Here is a 20,567-nt window from a genome sequence, read left to right on the forward strand (position 1 = left end):
GAGGATTTCACAAACGAATTAACTGGGAACCCTCCTCTATCCCCCACTGATTACCTACTTCCACTTCAAACAACTGAAGTGGAACATAGCCCAAATATTGTTGAACAATTTGGGGTAGGGGGTGATATACAAGAGGGGGATACAACTTTTCCCGATTTTCAATTGACCAACACCATATTAAATAATATAGTTGTTTTCACTGCGACTTTTGGGGATCCCTTTAATTCACTTATGGGGGGAATTTTTGTGTTTGATCCCGTAGAAATTGTGCATGCCTATGTAGATAAAATTCGTGCACTACTGGAGAACCAATTTCAGTAGTGGGGAGGTAGGGATTCAATTAAGGTTTCTATTGTTTTAAAGGTTTTTTATTTAAATGAGGGGAAAAGTGAAGTTTATTATCATTATATACTTTCCAAGATGCGCATAATTTATCCGAATTTTGAAAATTTTGAGGGTGTTTTTAGCGAGTGGGTAGAGCGAATTTTTGCACATCTTGAGAACTACAACGAAAACGGGAGTGTGTCTGTAGCTTTATTTATTGAACATTTAAGTATAAATATATGTAAATTTAGGAAAGATTTTATATTGTGAGGGGGGCATAGGGACACGGGTACAGTTTTCAAATATAATCCAGATCTAGTAGGATGTAGAGGTGTCCAGCGGATTTGTTTTGAAACACGTCAAAAGTCTTTCAAGTATACTTTCCTCATGTCAGTTGTTCGACCACTGAAAGATGAAGCTAACAAAATAAATTGAGAGAGCTGGGCTCTACCTGGGAGGGACTGGTTCAATTTCCCAATTGTAGATTTCTCGTGTTTAGAAGGAAAATTCCCAGTAACCCTTAGATCTATTGACATTTTTGAACGGGCTAATGCCCATTTAAATATTGGCGTTACTGTGGCTCAGTATGAAACTGAATTTGAAGATGGGGTTCGTTCTAAAAAGAACGGGGTGGTTTTCCCTGTAAGGGGCCCGTCAATTGATTTGATCAAACACTGGGTTTGGTTGTTGTATGCACCACCTAGTGACCCTGCCAATTCAATTGGCCATTTTAATTCGATTTCCGACATTAGTAGAGTTCTGGGGGAGGGTAAGCATAGGGGGGAATGTTTCTACTGTCCAACATGTCTGTCTCGATTCCGTAGTGATATAAAACTACGGGGTCATATGAGGCTCTGTAGACGGCATAGCTTTCAGACAGTGGAAACAATTTAAGGGGATAGGGCCATTTTACGCCTCAAAAACTCTCAAAATACCCTTCTCCAATGAAACAAAATATTTTGAGAATCCGAAGCTAAGTGGGTAGACAGTAATGGCCCCCCATTGCCAAACAATATCAAAGAACCTCAAGTAAGTGCAGTTTCCTATACACACGCGCACAGAAATAGTTCTAAAATCATGCGCTTGTTAGAAATAGTTGAGACATGGGACGATAACAAGTTTATGATCAAGGCATTAACCAAACTGATTGGCACGGCTAATGGTGCTATTTCTCTTTTTAAAAATACCCATTTTCCAATGGTGCTGTCTGCTGAGTACGGTCTCTCTAGTAACAATAAAAAAATTTTTGGGTTTTTTTAGTGGGTTTTGGTAGAGTAGTAAAAGTCGAATAAAGGGAAAAGAGGGGGGAGGGCGACAGTCTGAGATCCCGATCACTTGTGGCAGAAATTATCATCTGGGGGGACTAATGTTAGAGCGGTAGCGCATCAATCGTGAAACTTAAATGTTAGCCAACAGTTTTTTATCCCTGTTTTTATCCATAATTCAAATTATGACTTAAAATTTATTTTACAGACACTGGCACGTATGCACAGGGAGGGAGGGGGAGTAGACAGTCCATGGGTAAATAATTCATTTACCTATAGCATTATTCCCAAATCGGCCGAGAAGTTGTTGCTTCTCGAACTGAAATGGTAGGTCGTGGATAATGGACGTACGTGCTGAAATAAAATCAGGTTTTTAGATTCTTTTAGTTTTTTTCCCAAGGCATTGATTCAAGTGCAGAAAAGCGACAATTTTGATAGCTTTCCCTTGCTTAAACAGCACTTTCCAGACAGTGAAATGTATGACTTATTAACCAGCAAATGTGTATACGCATATAATTATTACTTTTCTGGCTCTCGCTTAAGTGAGGTGAAACTACCTCCAATTGAAGCTTTTTACAATTCACTGACCAACAGTGAATGCACAGCCGAGGAGTATGAGTTTTCCAAGAAGGTGTGGTCTAAGGGAAATTGTAAAAATGGGTGGGATTATTGTAGACTGTACTTGGCCAGTGACGTTTTAACTCTGTTGGATATAGTCTGTAAGAACACAGACCAAATCTATTCAGAGTTTGGGTTAGATATAGGATATAATTTTTCTACACCCCATTTAGTGATGGATTTAATTTTAAAACTTAGTAGGGAGGAAATAATCCTAATCACAGATGTAGATCAACACCTTTTTGTAGAGCGTTCAATGAGGGGAGGGTATGTTTTTCACGGGGACCTCGTCTTATTAACTGATCCAAGCGGACCAAGCACTGGTGTAAAGTCAAATGCAGCGTTCTTGGACATGAACTCGTTGTACTCCTCAGCAATGTACCACTACTCTTTACCGTGTGGGAACTATCAATGGCTTGAGAATCCTTGCGAGTTTCCCGACATTAACACCGTCAAGGACAAAGGGCCACAAGGATGGTTCTTTGAAATTGACGGTCACATTCCGCTGGCGCTTCACGAATCAGTCAAAGATTTTGTTTTTCCCTGTATCAATCGACCAGTGACCAGGGACTCGCTGAGCTCCTACAATCGATCATTGGTTGAGGATATGGGGATGCATTGGACTCCCTCCAAACAAAAGCTGATTGCTGATTTGGACCCTAAAGAAAATATTGTTGTTCACCATGTGCTTTTGCACTGGATGGTGAACAATGGTTTCAAGATCACCAAAATACATAGGGTCCTGCAGTTCAATCAGAAACCTTATTTGAAAACGTGTATCGATACTTTTGTCGATAAACGCTCTAGGGCAAACTCAAAGGTAGAGAAGGAATTGTACAAGCTCATTCTAAATTCGGAGTTTGGCAAAATGTGTGAAAGTGTTCGTAATAGACATTACTGTGACGTTGTGACTGACCCTCTAGAGTGTGCACAAGTTATTGCCGATCCCAATTTTACATCGTTCACGGGCATAGAGGCTGGCATGGTTCTTCTACACAGGAAAAAGCGAAATGTGGTACTGAACAAGAATATAGCAGGCGGTAGTTCAGTACTAGAAATTTCAAAAAAGCTCATGTTGTCGTTCTTTTACAATGTGTGCAAAGTGGAATGGCCACGGGGGGGGATTTTCAAGTTTACTATGGGGATACAGATTCTCTGTTGTTAAAGATAAATGGGACTGAAGATTTATTGGGTGATTTAGAAAAGGGGGAACACATCAGCTCGCGGATGGATTTCACCAACTGGAATCCATCACTCTACCCCGAGCTGGTGAAACGTCAAGCCCCCAACCAACTATTAAAGTTAAAATCAGAGACGGGGAGTGATTTGATATCCAGGGGGGTGTTCCCGGGCCCCAAAGTTTAATGCGTCGAAACACATAATGGGGATGAAAAGAAGGCATGTAAAGGAGTGCCTACACACTTTGTAAAGAGCAATTTCAACATGAGCATGTACGGAGACTGTGTAGAAAGTAGCCTAGTCCCGAGAGAACAAGTGCTTGCAATTTGCTGTCTACAGTATGGAAATTATATTGTGAGAATGGAAAAAAATGCAATGTCATGTATACCTGACAAAGTCTATGTGCTCGAGAATGGTGTGAGTGTCCTGCCTCATGGCCACTATCGTATTTCAGACCGAGTTGAATGCATAGACTATCGTAATCAACTTGGTCTGGATAAACTAACTCAATCTGACTAACCAACTAACCACCACCACCACCACTGACCCAACTAACCCATCCACTAACCTGTAGCAGTGACGACAACTATTGTTTTTCCATCGCGGCTCCCGGGGGGTGGGGGCTACCTTTAAATTCACTGTAATGTTCAACTGTGCTAGTTCTTGTTCCAAGTGTATTTTGCTGTTGTACAGAAAAGTGTTATTGTACAAAAAATTTTTTAAGGACAATAAATACTGTTGATGAACAAAAGTGTTGTACAGAAAAGTGTTTAAAGACAATAATTGCTATCGATGGACAAAAAGTGTTTTTTATTGTACATTAAGGGTTATCATTGTTCATGTTGAACAAATAGAGTTTTTATTTCGACCATGAAATTTTGTCTGGTTCTTGTTGAACAAGTGTTATTTTTATCATTGTTCATGTTGAACAAATATTTGTTTTCATATTGTCGTAATAAATGCTGCCATGAAATATTGTTTTTGTTGTTCTTGAATAGATAGATCAATGGGAAAATTACTACTTATTCATTGGACACATATGATTTACAGTTAGTTATAGTCCGACTGTTGTCAACAGCATGTGTCAATTTAAAACACCCTTCAGATCGTTTCTGTGTGGGCCCTCAATGTCGGGGAAAACAACACTTTTAGCTAAAATAATTCAAAATTGCGATAAAACGTTTTTGTAAAAACCAAAAAAATCTACTATTGCTATAGTATTTGGCAGGAATCCTATGATCAAATAGAAGTTATTGCTACGGCCATACCAGTACAATTCATACAGGAACTTGATGTTTTCAACAGTATTGAATAGAACTCATTGCTGATTATCGATGATTGGGCTGTATCCATTGAACAGTTCTCACAGGAAATGCAACAACCGTTCACTGTCCAATCTCATCATAAACACATTTCCATAGCCCTAGTTCTACACAGTCTGTTTCATCAGAGCAAATATATGCGAACCCTTGCTTTGAATTGCACTATCTATATTATCTATCGAGTCGTTCGTGATTCTAGCGCACTCAAAACTCTCAAAAAACAAATATAACCAGGTGCCCCAAAATTTAAGTTGTAAGCGTACACACAGGCGACTAGCAAGCCCAACGGTTAAAATTTTCTGGATCTTAATCAGAGCACGCCCGAGGATCTACGTGAAGTCACCGACATTTTAGAGAAAGAAATTACAGTATATCTCCCGGTGAACAGTAGAAAAGGCTCTTAGTTGGCGTTATGACACAGAAGAAAATACACGAACAACGGCATTTATTTTCCGTTTTAAGCACTTCAAAACCCTTGCTTAGGAAGGCCATACATAAACATGGTGTTGACAATGATTTCATTAATCTAATATCTGAACTTTGTTTAAATTTAACTGAGGGCAATGTTCAACTGCCAGAAGGTGTTATGTTATACAACAGACAAAGCAACATCGTTCCACTGTGCGTGCCTTGGCTTGTAAAAACAAGGGAAAAGTATTTAAAATAACATGGCTCCCTCAAGCGGTTGGTAGCTTTTTCACCCTTTTACTGCCAATAATTACAGGACTTGTAAACAGTTGTCTCTAGAGAACGGCAAAACCCAACAAATTGACACCATTTGAACTTGTCCTCTCACCCGGTGAACATTTTGAAGACAATCTAAGCAAATTCATTAATGATGAGAATATTGCCGATGACAAAAAACTACTTTTACTTCAAAATGCATTGCGACGTGTGGACAAACATAAACCTTATCGTGAGAGACCCGCCACCGCTGTTACCGATCCCTCTAAAAAGGAATCACCTCCTCAAGAATCTGCAAAATCAAAGGAGAAGGAATTGAATTCGATTGTGTCGAAAATTGGAAACCTATTGCCACTCACCGATCGAGAACAGAGTAAAATAGTATTATCTTATCTCATGTTGGAAACTGGTGATCAAGTTCAGGTCGACAGCACATTGAAACGAATTATAATTCAGGGAAAAAGTTATAATCTAGTTGATTTAATTTGTGATATGGTGACGAATCGTAAAGGACTTTTATCCTTTGACAATAATCTATACACCTTTCTAAGTGTATCAAACTTCCCCAAAAGTCTTATTGGCAATAAGCAAATTTTAAAGAAACTACGAGAATATAGTCCTCCAACAACGCCAACACCATTTAAAAAAAAGAAGATTCAATATTTGAAAATACTAGCACTACTGATTTTACAACACCTGTGGCTGCTAGTCAAAAGCGAAGACGAATTGATTCACCCTCCAGTGTGCAAAAGGGGAGTGGACATTACACTACATGTTTGCGTTCAAAATAGATGAAGTTCTGAAAGGCGTCTATGAAAATATTGGTGCAGCGGGAAGTTTAAGTTCTCCCAAAACACTTTCTAGAGTTGTCTCCGGCACCACATTGAAAAATACAAAAAAGTATCTAGAGAATGAACCGAGTTACACACTGCATCGGAATCACAGGCTTCGCAGTAAACAATATCGACAAACTAAAGCCTTTTCCCCTCTGCATATAATGCAAATGGATCTTTTAACTTTAGACACAATTCAACGGTGTCACAATGCACCCTACAAATATAATCTGGTGGCAATCAGTGTCTTTAGTCGCTATGCCTATGCCATTCCATTACGGTCAAAGAGAGGTGTTGAAGTTGCTCAGGCCATTGAAAGTATTTTTGAACAGGATTCGTATAGAAAATTTCAATCGGATCTTGGCTGTGAATTTGTTAATCCCCATGTGCAAAAGGTTCTATTGAAATTTAATACAACACTTTATCATAGTCACAGTCCGATAAAGGCTGCATTGGCTGAACGATTAATAAGAACGATTCGTCTATTAATTTCAAGATATTGTACACTGACAAATACACCGGCTTTTATTCATGATTTAGATAAAATCATGCAGATATACAACCATCGACCGCATCGATTTCTGTCCAACTCAAGCCCTTGGGATGTTCATTACAGTGAAAATACATTTGATGCTTTTCTAAACCAATGCTCCAATGGCAATGAGAAGAAAAAGAAGAAGAAATTCGATATTGGTGATACTGTTCGAATTCATAGAACCACCAATATTTTTGAAAAAAGGAATTATTTATTGAACACCGAACTTTTTAAAGTGTCCAAAATCCTAGATACTGAGCCCCCAATCTATAGACTGCGAGACACCGAAGATGATGAGATTCTCGGTAGTTTTTATGAATATGAACTGCAAAAAGTTAGAAACACTAGTGAAATTTATAAAATTGAAAAGATATTAAAGAGTCGTACTCGTAGGGGCAAGAAACAGTTGCTTGTTCGTTGGCTAGGATACAACTTGGATTTTGATTCTTCGGTCAGTGCTGAAGATATTAACAATACCCAATGATTTCTATGTTACTTTCATGTCCAATGTTTCTGATCCTCTCTACAATGATCTGAATAAAACAAGTGATTTTTGGACGAAACTCTCCCCCACCATCAAATTCGACGGAAAGTAGGAAGTGGCTCTTGTCGACTGTATTCTCAAAAATACCTATGACATCCTGAGAAAGGATCGTAAATATGAAATAAAAATTAGACCCTATGATTGGCCGCCACCACCAGGTGATCAAGAACAAATTCAAAAGATCCATTGGATTGATTATCCATATGTTAAATTACCCTACGAGGAGCTCACCTGTATGAGTGATTTATGTCATACTATTAATAAAAGAATTTCCACTCATAAAAAGGGAGCTTTTCATTTCAACTATTCAAAAAAGAAAGGCAACATTTACATTAGTTCACCTATTGCCAACGAAAAGGTTATTCTCAATGATAACCTAATAGATGTTCTCGGCTTTAAGCTCAATATAATCAATGGTAAAAGTGCCGGAAACACTAATTTCATTTTTGCTGAATAACCGCCTGCCTTCTCCACATACACATGTATATTTCTCTACGCTTCATTTGTGGAAACATCTCGGGTCGGGAATTTTAATGTTCCCCTCCTACGAGTTCTTGAACGAAAAACCAATCAAGAGCATATTCACCACTACAATATAAAGCATCTTCAGTATATTCCCGTAAACACTATTTGGAACTCTGTCAGTTAACACTAAGAACTGAATTAGGTGATCCAATAGCAATTCAAAAGGGTTTGGCTGTGATTACATGTCATTTCGGCCCATCGTTCAACAGCAAGATGTCTAATAGAAAAGTGGTATTCAATTGTCCTGATATTGACTGATATGATAATACTCTTGGTCCAAGACAACAGGGCAATGGAATGGACTATTACAAGGGTCGCTCGTCAATGTCTGGCTATGGTCTTGGCAGTTGGTTTTCTAAGCTGTTTTGGTCTTCACTACAACTGGCTAGAAAATATCTTGTACCGGCTGCGACAGACTTTGCATCCTCTACACTATACGATTGGGGCTCTGGCAAGGATTTTAAAAAAAGTGCTACGGAAAATCTTAGGTCTAGCGCACGAACCCTTGGCGAGAAACTAAAACAGAATGGTAAAGGCTTAAAAAGGTCAAGAAACAATGCATCACTCATCAGTTCTACTCAGGTTGGAAACGAAAGACATCATCCCTTTTGTCAAACAAAAGAAGGAAAAAGCTGATACGTAGTGTAAACAGAAGCTGCAGGAAGAGAATTGTTAGATCGAAACTTGATTTCTTCTCTTAAGATGTTCTACCTGCCACATAAGGATTCTCAACCTTCAATCACCACCTCATTGAATCTATTCAATACTGAAAATGTTGATGTGAGTGTCAAGCATGGATACTATGAACAATTTTATCCACTACAACCCCTCTCCGATAATGTCCACTTTCAAATTTATTCCGATGAAGACTACTTTATGGACATGTCTTCAACATTTATAGATTTACAAATGAAAGTCCGGAAATCCGATAATACAATGCCAATTCGAGCCGATGGGATATCCTATGAAAATTGTATATTACATAATTTATTTCGTCAAATTAGTGTCTACATCAATGGCACGCTGGTGAGCACAAGCAACAATCTCTCAAACTATGCAAGCTATATGCAATTCATTTTGATGACACCCAATTCATACAAAGATTTGAGAGGCGCCTCCAATGGATATGAATATATTACTAATGCCGATATTACAGATGCGCTTAAAATTGCTACAACTAGTGAATTTCATCTAGTTGGAAAAATATATCATGAATTATTTAATATACCCCAATGGCTGCCGCCCAATGTTAAAGTGGATATAAAATTGACGCTTGCAACATCCAATTTCATATTGAGAAAAGAACTTGCCGCCAATCCTGATGTAAGTCTCTCCCTCATCTCGGCAATACTTCATTTACGCAAACAGCAGTTCATGAGTTCTGTTACTTCGGCCGTTGAGAAACTAAGTGCCAATGGAAATAATATTAAACTACTTGTTCCTCATACAATCACCAATCAACGTCATATTGCCATGGGGTCACGCACCTTCACCAATTCATCCTTTATCAATGGCGAAATCCCCTCGAAACTTGCATTGGCATTTGTAAAAAGTGCCAGTGCAATAGGATCGTGGACTGAATGCCCACATAAATTCGAGACGTTTGGACTTTCATCTCTTGTGTGCAAAGTAAATGGTATCCCACTCTACAATCTATCCATTGATAAATCCTATAGAACATTGTATGAGTTGACCATGCAAACCCTAGATCATGATTCGCAACTATTTGAAAATGGTATAACCGAAGAAATTTTTGCTAAAACACATGGTATCATTGTACTGGATTTGTCTGGTACACAGGATATGAGTATAGTACGCAGGGGACTGTGCGTTTAGAGTGTACATTTGCCGACCCATTGGCTGAGAGTATTGCACTAATCTCACTAAATCAATATGAAACCTATTGGGAAATCACTCCCGAAGGCAGTGTTCTACTAGACTTGGCGCCATGAACACCAGTCAAATAGTAAATGTATTTAATATGGACCCCTACATGTCCCAGTACAAATCCTATTGTCTACCCTCAGACTATCTTGGAAAAATTCAAAGTGAGAACAATACCTTGATTATTGTTAATAGCAGTCCATCGACTGTGCTGACGGGTCATTGGCTGTGCATATATCAAACAATGAAAACGATTGAATTTTTTGATCCTCTTGGCCTACCCTATACATTTTACACACCTCACATCAGCAAATATATTGAGAGCAGTGGGAAAACTATTATTCAGAATCGAAAGAGGGTGCAGGATCTAACGACTAAAAGCCGCGGCTTCCACGCACTACTATATTTTGTGTTCCGATGTCGTGGCTATACTTACAAGCAGTTTCTCCACATTTATGGTGACAATCCACGTCTGAACGACTGTCTAGTGGAAAATATCCTCTCGGACCTATACAGTATTGATTTCAGTGCCCTAAGAGTAAAGTGCTTTAAAAATATTTGTGAATTTGTTTATTAATAAAATGTATATATATACAACAATGTCTTTAAATCTTAACTTTTAGATTTCTTCATCGGTGTATAGGTAAGTGTCGTGAACCACTAATGCTGTTAAATCATTTGGATTCACTGTATATTGATCTTGATTGACGGCAAAGTCAGGGTCACATTTTCTGCAGGACAATGTAGCTTCACTCTTATCGGATCTCTGTTTGTAGTCAATGATTCTATTTGCGTTCATATTATGAAATTCACAAGTTTCAGTCTGTCTATTTGAAGAAATATCACATAATGTGTTTTCAAGTGTTGAATCAAATTCGGTAAATGCCAAATAAAAATCACTTGGTTTATAGTCATAGTAGGCAGTGTCGTCACAGCGATGACGTAGAAACCAGATTGTCTTGTTACCCCAACAGTTGAATCGTAGACCAGATTCCTCTTTCCAGAATAATTTAAATCCACGACGATACCAATCTCGTAGAAATAAACAAAAATCACGTTTAGGATTCTTTCCAATCATACCGGGGTAAGTATTCTCCCACTGACCACATTTACAGAGAGCACAGGTGCCCTCTAGGGTGAGAGGCACACACCTCCTCAAGACATGAATTACATCCTTTAATTTGTACTGCATAGCCTCTATGTAATTTGCAAGGATTACATAATTTACACTTCACTTTATTCATCAATAATTGTACAATTCTCACATTGAGTCCAACTGCCAAGAGTGTACATGCACAATGGACATATATAGAACATTTTTTAGTTTCCGATGTCAACTCTCTCACAGCTAAAACGAAACTGATCGTCTTCGCTCGATAAATTCAAAGTGAAGGAAAGGGGAGAGGAGTAACTCTGTGACGTTACCTCTTTCGAAGGAGTAGCCATCTACAATGAATCCATTGGCAATGTTTTCAAAAGTATATCCACAATATGATTCTGCTTTGTTCCAATTAATATATCAATAAATTGATCATAAGATCTTGAGTCACATCTTAAAAGTTTTAAAAACTAATCTTCTGGGGGGGACTCTGTTGTCAATTTAATTCCATGCGTTTCCTGAGAGAATGTCTTACAATGGAAGGTTAGCGCAAGAAAATCGCCTTTAAAAATAAAATACTTTTCTAAGGATACTAGCTTCGATCGAATTCTCTTTTTTTCAAATTTATTCATTTTTCAATCCTTTCACTCTGACTGCTGACTCTAGACTAACCCAGATTCGTTAGTTCTAACCAGAAAAGAAAGGGAACATTTTCGATTTCGAAACAATTTTATTGAATAATTATAACATCAATAATACTATGCATGTACAATTAGCAATAGAGTTTATTGTCTTCAATATGCTTCACTAATGCACTTAAAGCACATTGAAGTCTATTCACATGTGCTATATCAACTTTTGGGGCGAAACATAATTGATCCTCCATTTTAAATTTGCTCAAGGATATCATATATCTTGCATATACTGCATCCCATTCCAGACGAAGCCGCGATCCTTTTGTAATTTCCACCGCAATGTTTGGTGCTCTTGTATTATTACCATCAACTCCACTATCAACTTCTAATAGTGTAAACATTCCACTCATTATTAAAATTATGTATCCAAATGAGTAAAGTCAAAACTGTTTTTCTCACTCCTTTGAATTCTATTCACAGACTAATAAAACTATAGCAAAAATCCTTTCCTTATATTCCCTCCGCCGCTCATATGTAAACAAGCCCTCTGATTGGCTGAGAAGGAAACACGTGATCTAACTGTTTCCTGGAAACTCATAACATTTGTCTCGAGCAACAACAACAACATGATCTTGAAGGAAGTGTCATTGACCTGTCCCCATTAGACTCAATAATCCATCAAAGTGAGAAAGTTGCTGTTTTTTTATTCTCACTGACAAAAACCATAAAACAGACATAAATCGATGTTGACATCAATGAAAAACATCAAATAAATTGAACAACAAACATAACCGTCAAAGAAAACATACATCACTTTGACAAAATTCCTGTTTTTCAAGTGAGAAAAATACTAATTTTCAAATTTTCACTGACAAAAACCATAAAACAAACATAAATTGCTGTTGACATTAATAAAAAACATCAGATAAATTGAACCGCACACATAACCGTCAATTAAAACATCCATAAAAGTGACAAAATTCCTTTTTTTTCATTCTCACTGACAAAAACCATCTCCCTAATGACTCTATGCCCATATTTGGTGCCCCCCCCGGAGTCAATAAGGCATCTCTACTCATTTTATAGGCGCTGAATTCTAAAAGTATAGTTTTTATTTCAAATCAAAGTAAAAATTGGTATTGAAACTGGAAATGACCATAAACTGTTCGAAATATTAGTGGGCTGAGATTCCCTTAACCCCAGCCCTCTTTAGGATGGAATTTAACCCCTTTTTTCACAGTATTGGGTAATGAAAGGACCCTTTTTAATCAAACTTCTACATCCATTGATTTGGTATGATCATATACGGACAAAAATCACATCTTTAAATAAGCCCCCGGAAGGGGGGGGGGGCAGGTATCAAGTTGCTTGAAATACCAGAAATGAATTTCCTTGTCCCACCCTTCCAATTTTCCACCCAATGGTGTTTTTTGCCCTAATTCATTTTGTGGGGAGTTAATAACTCTTCCCTTTGTGTGGAGGTATACAAAGAAATGTATAGTTTTTCACTATAACTCAATATATTTGGCAATATTATTCTTACTTGATTTTGTCTTTTTCTTTTCTTCATTTTTCCCTTTCTACGTTTCCTTCTTACGTTTAGTGGCGGATAAATTTTTTTAAAGCAAGGGATCCACGTATGAAATCTTTAAAAAAGAATATATTGAAATATATAAAAAATATTTTATGTAAAATAAAAGGTTAAATATAATGCTTCAAGGCTCTTTAAAAAGATAAGAGAGCTTAGTTAAGAGCTCCCATGCATTTATTTTCCATGCCTCATAATATAGAACCGGTAATTGTAGTAAGTTGGAAGAATGTTATTTGATAGTGATCTTAACTCTCTTGCGCCCTTTTCAGTTGGTACGATGATTGTAGGTCACCCAGCTGCCTGTTAACAAACCTTTTCTCCAAGCACCCCACAGCCTCACCTGACATGGGGCATTAGAAGATATAAGGGTCGAAAGAAAAAAATGGCTTCATTTGTGGCGTGATCCTAGTCAATCCAGCGGCAATGGCCGGCCCGAAATTTTGCTGTAAAATATCTAGGAAAACAAATATAAAAACATATCAAAGCAAACATGCAAATATTCCATTTCAAATAGAGGTTTAATAGATACATTTTAGTAAAAATATGGGCATCTTATACCTGTTGAAATCAGGGTCATTCAAAGTTTCTACTACTACTACTACTAACAACTCATCGTAGCTAAAAGCCTCCTTAGGGCAACATAGCTACGCACGCTCCTCCTCCATCCCAATCTCTTCAAAACCTCCTTCTCTACATCCTCCCAGGAAGTTCCCATTTCCCTTGAATCTTTTCTTAAGACACCCCAACCGTTCCAACCAAGGACCACTTGCTTTTCGTTTAGACATAGACGGTTGGCCGTAAAGGACAATCTTTGTCAATCTGTAATTTTTCATCCGCAGTACGTGCCCTAGCCATCTCAACCTTTCTCTAATTATAGCCCTAGAAAGTGGGATGTGTCAACACTTTTCGTACAGCCTACTTATTGAGATGCCCTCAGCCAGTCGCGTACCCAAAACAATCCCTTGGCAATTTCTCTAGAAAACATCTAGCAAATCTTCCTCCATTTTCTGAGCGCCCAAGCCTCAGAACCATATTTGACCACTGTCATGGTATCCTTCCGGTATCCTAATCTTGGTTCGCAGACTTATCTTCCTATTAAATAAAAAAACAAGCTTTTTCAACTGAAAGAAAGGAGCAACATCAAAACTTAAAACGAACAGAAATTATTACTTATTATGAGGGGGGTGCCCCCACCTCAATACCTTGCTTTGTGCGCTTAAAAGTCTGAGAAGTTGGACTTTTTGTCCCAGTTATTTAAGGATGACTCCTGAAACACAAGGCCTCTTTAATTGGAATAGTAAGTTTTTCTAAAAGTTCTAAGAAAAAAACTTTAATTGGAATATGTTTAATTGGATAAGTTCTAATAAAATTTTTAATTGGAATACGAAGTTTTTCTAAAAGTTCTAAGAAAAAACTTTAATTGGAATATGTTTAATTGGATAAGTTCTAAGAAAATATTTAATTGGAATAAGAAGTTTTTCTAAAAGTTCTAAGAAAAAACTTTAATTGGAATATGTTTAATTGGATAAGATCTAAGAAAATGTTTAATTGGAATAAGAAGTTTTTCTAAAAGTTCTAAGAAAAAACTGTAGCGTAAAAATCAAGGTATTGATGAGGCGCAACCCCTTCATATACGTAATAATTTCTGTTTAGTTTAAGTTTCGATGTTAGTGCTTACTTTCAGTTGAAAAAAAATTGTTTTTTTTATATTTAATTTGGTAATAAGAGAAAAGGTACCGATATTGAGGAACACATATTGAAAACTTGGTTTGAATTTCTACGAATGAAAGGGCGTTATGCGATAAATTGTCCCTCCACTATTTTTTCTGAAGGATCTTTCGCCGAAGGCTAAAAAGTGTAGGGCAAAAACATAATTAAAATCTAATGCGCAGATCTGGTGCACAATGCAATACTGTATACTCGTTAGTATTATTTGGTTGGCTACCTCATGATTTGCGCTGGATAGGATTGGGCCAAAACTGATCTTAAATGGTACAAAATGGAAGAAATTAGCACTTAAGTGCTGTATGATTCCTTATGCTGATCAGAAAAGGGCACTTGAACTTTCGATTTCTATTCAAACAAGCCCCCAGAGGATATTTTAAGAAAGTTAATTCATTACCACAACCCTTAAAAAAACTCAAATTCCTGACCATCCTTCTTGGGAAAAAATATAATATATCGTATATTTCTAGATAGAAGCTTTAAGCCTCCAGTCTAGGCCTCCTGGATAAGCTAAATTTCATGGTATTATTTTCACCATGACTGCGCCCCTCCCTCCCTGTTGGGATGTTTCCCTTCTTTTTCTAAAACGAAACTAGTTTTCTGATGCTAATAACTTTTAGCGGGTAAGACATAAAAACTGGTAAACTAAGTGGAAATTTTAGCAAAACCTTCAGTAAATTACAGAGAATTTGAAATTCTGGCAGAAATAACCGTAGGCGCCCCATCTAGGGAATTTCTCTTCTTTTTCTAAAAGTAAGCAAGTTTGCCAATAACTTTTAACGATTAAATATAGAATTATTTTAGACTTATGCATGCAAATTGACAAATTAGGTGAAAATTTTAGGTGAATTGAAGCAGAAATACTCTAAAGGTATCATTTCCCTTGATACATATCTGGTTGAGATGCTTATTTCAATCGATGTTGCATATTTGAAAAAATTAACGATTTTATCTTCTAGAAAACTCAATTTGTACTTATATAACTTGCATTTGAATCTATTAATTATCCATAAGCATATGGATCATTTGCATGTTCCACATTCAAGCAGAGACATAAACCCCATAAACCACTTTTTGGTTATACAGCTAAAATCCCCAAGAACCAAATGAGCAACATTGCAACTTAGTGAATGGTTCGTCGTGTTACTAACGTCTTACAGTTCAGATGAATTAACGAAGAACGTCAGTAAAGCTATTTCTTTCGATTGAGAGTCGAGATGCGTTTTCATGCAAAAATGGCCGTTTTGTGGGGGTCTATTAAATTTCTTTCGTTTTTTTTTGCAAGTTTATGCTTCACAACTGTTCAGCAGCTTTGTTGAAATATTTCTACTTAGGCGATAAAAATCGATTTCGTTATTCTGAATTGAAAGCTTTTTAGAACCATAAATTAAAAGTAGCTGAGAAAAACCGGTATTTCTCCGATTACGTAGATCTTGGCGCGAAGCGCCACGATTTTATCGACTTATTTTTTTACCGAATGACAAAAACATTGGGAGGGGGGTGTCCTCCACTCCCCCCATACGTGACGGCCCTCACTACCATTGTCTGCAATATTCTTATGAAATGTATACGATTTTCCGAATTGCTGTCAAAGTTCATGAATCTTACCTTCTCTGTTAAAGTGGTCATTATAACCTCATCCAAAACCAACTAGCTTACTTAAATTAGAGATTGTTAAATTGATTTAGACTCTAAGAAAATCTCCTTTGCGTACTACAAATTTCATAGGGACCTAATTTATTAACTCATAGGGCCAGTTTCTTTTTATTCTGCATTAAGGTAAGGCAACCTGGGCTCAATGACAAAGGACCAGAATTATTGGTGCTAGTACAAGCTAGACTCTAAATCTGAGTTTAATAACAATTCAATATTAAGCACACTAATAATTATCGTAAATACATGTTATGTTCAAATCATAGTTTCTCATGCGACGCTTTCCCAAAAAGTTGCCTCCGTCGCAATCTATTTGGTTTTAGTTTAGACCAAGATGGACCTGTCATTGGACTCTGTAAGTGACCTTTTCGAAAATAAAACAAATTTTTCTCAGGCTTGTTATTTCTGATAGGTGAGATTAAACTGTATGGAACCCCGCTTGGTACCCAAAACAATAAGGATTTCTTATCCCCAGCAAACACTCCTAAGTTCTCCTTGGGTAACAGTTACCGAACTAAGAGACAGTATGGTGGCTTACGCTATAGTGTTTTCGATTCAACATAGGAAGGCAATTCTTTTGATGTACTATTTGTTTTCAAAATTTATTTTTTTAGAGTTTTGGTCAGTATTTCGCTGAGTCGCTCCTTACCTACAGTTCATTACTGCCGAAATATTTGATATAATCTATACTAAAGAAATTCTTATTTTTATTTGACTCCTTTGTTTATAAACATGGCAAAACGCATTTCCGAGAGTATTACGAAAATCTATGGCAAACGAACTGAAACGAAAACTTAACAAACGAGTTTCCGAACAACAAAAACAAACACTTTTTAGTTTGTTCCATCGGTTACCCGCTCTCCGTCACCGCTTCACTTAGGACATCTTGCTCCGCCACGCGTGACTTATTTTTGACACACTTGATCCTTTTCGCACTGCGTGAACTTCTTTGAACTACATGTGGCATACTTCTACTACGGCTGGTACACACCACTTAGTGTCCAAGATTTTTTACAATGATCATTCGCAAAATGTGCTCACTCGCAAAAATTTTTAAAGGTCTTTATACTTACTTTATGGATCTTAATCTATTTTCTATCCTCTTGTGTCGAAGCATTTTTTTTAAACTCTGTTTTATTCGGGCTAACATTTAAAAGTTGTCTTATTTTGACCTCTTTCGAGGGGCTAACTTAAAAGTATTCATCGATCTTGAATCAAATTAACATTTATATGCACTTTACTAAATTCTAGTTTCCATTATTAGATATTTTTCTTTCGTGTTAAGAATGCTGTTTTCACAATATAAGCATTTAAATAGCCATAATTTTTGTACTTTTTCTAGGTGAGTTAGGCAAATCTAATCCAACTCGGGGGCCGTAATCCAAATACGAGGGCCGTACTTCTATCATGATTTTTAATGAAGAAGAATTGGAGTAGAATATAAAAAAATAAAACAATGAATACGAATAGGAAAGGAACGAGAATGGAACTAGTAAAAGGATAAGAATAGAACAGGAATATAAAAGAAATAGAAATAGAACAAGAAAATAAGTTTGAATACAATAAACATTCAATACAGAAGAATAGGAATAGAAGGGGAACAGAGACAGGGTTGGGAATGCAAAAAGAATATACCTTAACAAGAAGATAATAAGCATATAATTGGATGAAGACAAACCAAATAATAAAAAAACAGCCACAAAGAAGAAAAATAAATATGGCCGAGACAGTTTTAGAGACTACACTGTCTCACAGAAAAAAACATAAAATAAAAAAATATAAAACAGGACTAAAAATGGAGTTAATAGGTATACAAATCGAAACTTTAAATAAAAAAACAATTGAGCTTGCTTTAAAAATTAAAATTCAAATTAAGGCTTTATTCAGGTTTTCTATTTCTTCTATATTTATTATAGAATTTAGATGGAATTCGTACCCACCAAGGTACTAAGGTGCAAATCAAAAACAGCTAACTTTAAGTCTTATCCAAGAAATCCTTAAAATTATTACGGCCAACGAACAAGCTGTTCGAAAAATGTTGTTCTGTTCCACTTTCTAGGGCTATAATGAAAGAAAGGTTGAGGTGGCAAGATGAGCTTTACAGATGAAGGATGACAGATTGCCAAATTGTTCTTTTCGGCCGTCCATTTGGAGCCAAACAAAAAGTAGGTCTTCCCAGAGGGAGAGTAAAGAGGCCATAAGGATGAATTTAAAGGAAATCTGAATTTCTTCTAAGGTGGTAAAGAGTGGAGCTATGAAAAGGTTTGGGAAGAATTGGAGCTTACGAAGCTGCGTTAGCCTCAAACCACTCGGTGCGGAAGTGAGCTTTTATTAGTAGTAGTAGTTTTATAGCGACTATTTGCTATGCTAGAAGAAAAATCAATCCTAAGGGTACCTATCTTCATTATTTTGCTTCATTTTAAAATACAGAGGGTGCAAAAGAAAATTAGGGAATCGTTGGTTAAAGCATTAATTTTTTCTAGATTTTATTATGAGTACGTTAGCTTATATATATTTTGGTTTTCCTTTTAGTTTGATTAAAATATCTTACAATGTAAAAACATTTTGGGTAAAATTGGCGGAAATTTATAAGAATGGTGGAATTGGACAATATTATTCAATTATTTTTGGATAATACTATTTCTATAAATTTTTCTATTTTGCAGTTTTAACTCCCTCGGATGGTGATGTAACTCCAAACTGTCTTGGCTGTATATGTGAATCCGGTACAAAATGCAACATTTCTGTAACTTGCATAAGTCCTTGGCCTGAGGCATATTGGTGTGGCCCTTTCCTAATTTCTTGGGCGTATTGGTCAGATGCTGGAAAACCTGTGCTGGCTGGCGACGATCCGACAAGAAAAGGAGGTTGGTTTACCAATAGTTTATACAAATTTTTTTTCGTCTTACCGGTTTTTAAATTTTTTTCTTTATACAATTTTTCTTCTATCCAGCCAAAATATAGACCTCTGACTTGCCAGTATTGAGCTTCAATAAATACTGTTATGGCTGTAAATACAAGACGATTAAAACTGCGATAATAATACCAAGGAGAAGCAGAGGTGCTACTTTTACAAATTTCATGACTCAAAACCTTTTCGCTCCTTTTATTGATTTAAAATTTAAGACAGAAGAACAGAAAAACTCAAAAAATGTTTCTGCGATCTTCTTCCCTCGCCTATCAGGCAGCCTGGCTTTTAGCTCGTCGAAAAACTTGAAATGGCTAAATATATACAAAAAGGACTGTTTGAGTTTACTTCCAAATGTAAAAGAATAAATAAAATGAATAAATAGAAACTAAATGAATTTATTTATTCTCCTCCAATGAGAATTAATAAGTAAAAATGAGTAAATACCAAACTAAACGAAGGTACGGCAGGGTCTATTCTCCCATAAGGATAAATAAATAAAAAAGACAAATAAGCCAAAACAAAATAAATAAACGAAGGTACGGCAAGGTCTCTGCTCCCATGATAATAAATAAATAAATAAAAAACTAAAAGAAGGTACACCAATGTCTATCCCTCCCATGAAAATAAATAAATAAATAAAAAATTAATTAATAAAAACTAAAAGAAGGTACGCTAATGTCTATCCCTCCCATGAGAATAAATAAATAAATAAAAACTAAACGAAGGTACGGCAAGGTCCATGGACGCCCATAAGCTGAATTCCAGGGGGGGGGGCAAACTTCGTCTAATTGCTACTTTTAATGCTATGTAATAGAAATCTCAGAACAAAAATATAAAAATAAGGCAGCATCATTCAGCCAGGGGGGCAAGAGCCCCCCCTGCCCCCCCATATGGGCGCCCATGGCAAGGTCTGTCTTCCCAAGAGAATAAACACAGAGAGATTATGGCCATGGAAAGTTTGGCTTCGGTGATTATAAAGGCGGCATTTGGAGGAATTTTAATTGGTATTGAGACGCTAATTGTAAAGAAGCGCGGAAAAACGAATACATTTAGGGCTCTTGACTGTCATAACGGTCACTTATTTCTACAGGGAAGATTTTTATAGATATCAAAGTTGCGGCAAAATAAACGTATTATCAACGAGTGAAATTTTGCCAGTGAAAAGAGAATACGAAATACATTTTGGAAACTTCCAAGCATCTTCCTGGAACCAACTAAGGTATTGAGAAACCTAGCAAAC

General features: G+C 36.7%; 1 protein-coding gene across 1 annotated transcript in view; it reads left to right on the top strand.

Moving 5' to 3' along the window:
• Positions 1–20,567, top strand: part of LOC148949689 (uncharacterized) — a 174,252-nt gene that overhangs the window by 132,626 nt on the left and 21,059 nt on the right. The window contains exon 4 of the mRNA XM_089092756.1: positions 19,083–19,283. Coding sequence (XP_088948882.1) covers positions 19,083–19,283 — 201 coding nt within the window. The remainder of the gene's footprint in view (positions 1–19,082; positions 19,284–20,567) is intronic.

The sequence above is a fragment of the Artemia sp. Qi Xiang Cuo genome, chromosome 8 (genome assembly GCF_049724085.1).
Source record: "Artemia sp. Qi Xiang Cuo chromosome 8, ASM4972408v1, whole genome shotgun sequence".
NCBI classification, from domain to species: domain Eukaryota; kingdom Metazoa; phylum Arthropoda; class Branchiopoda; order Anostraca; family Artemiidae; genus Artemia; species Artemia sp. Qi Xiang Cuo.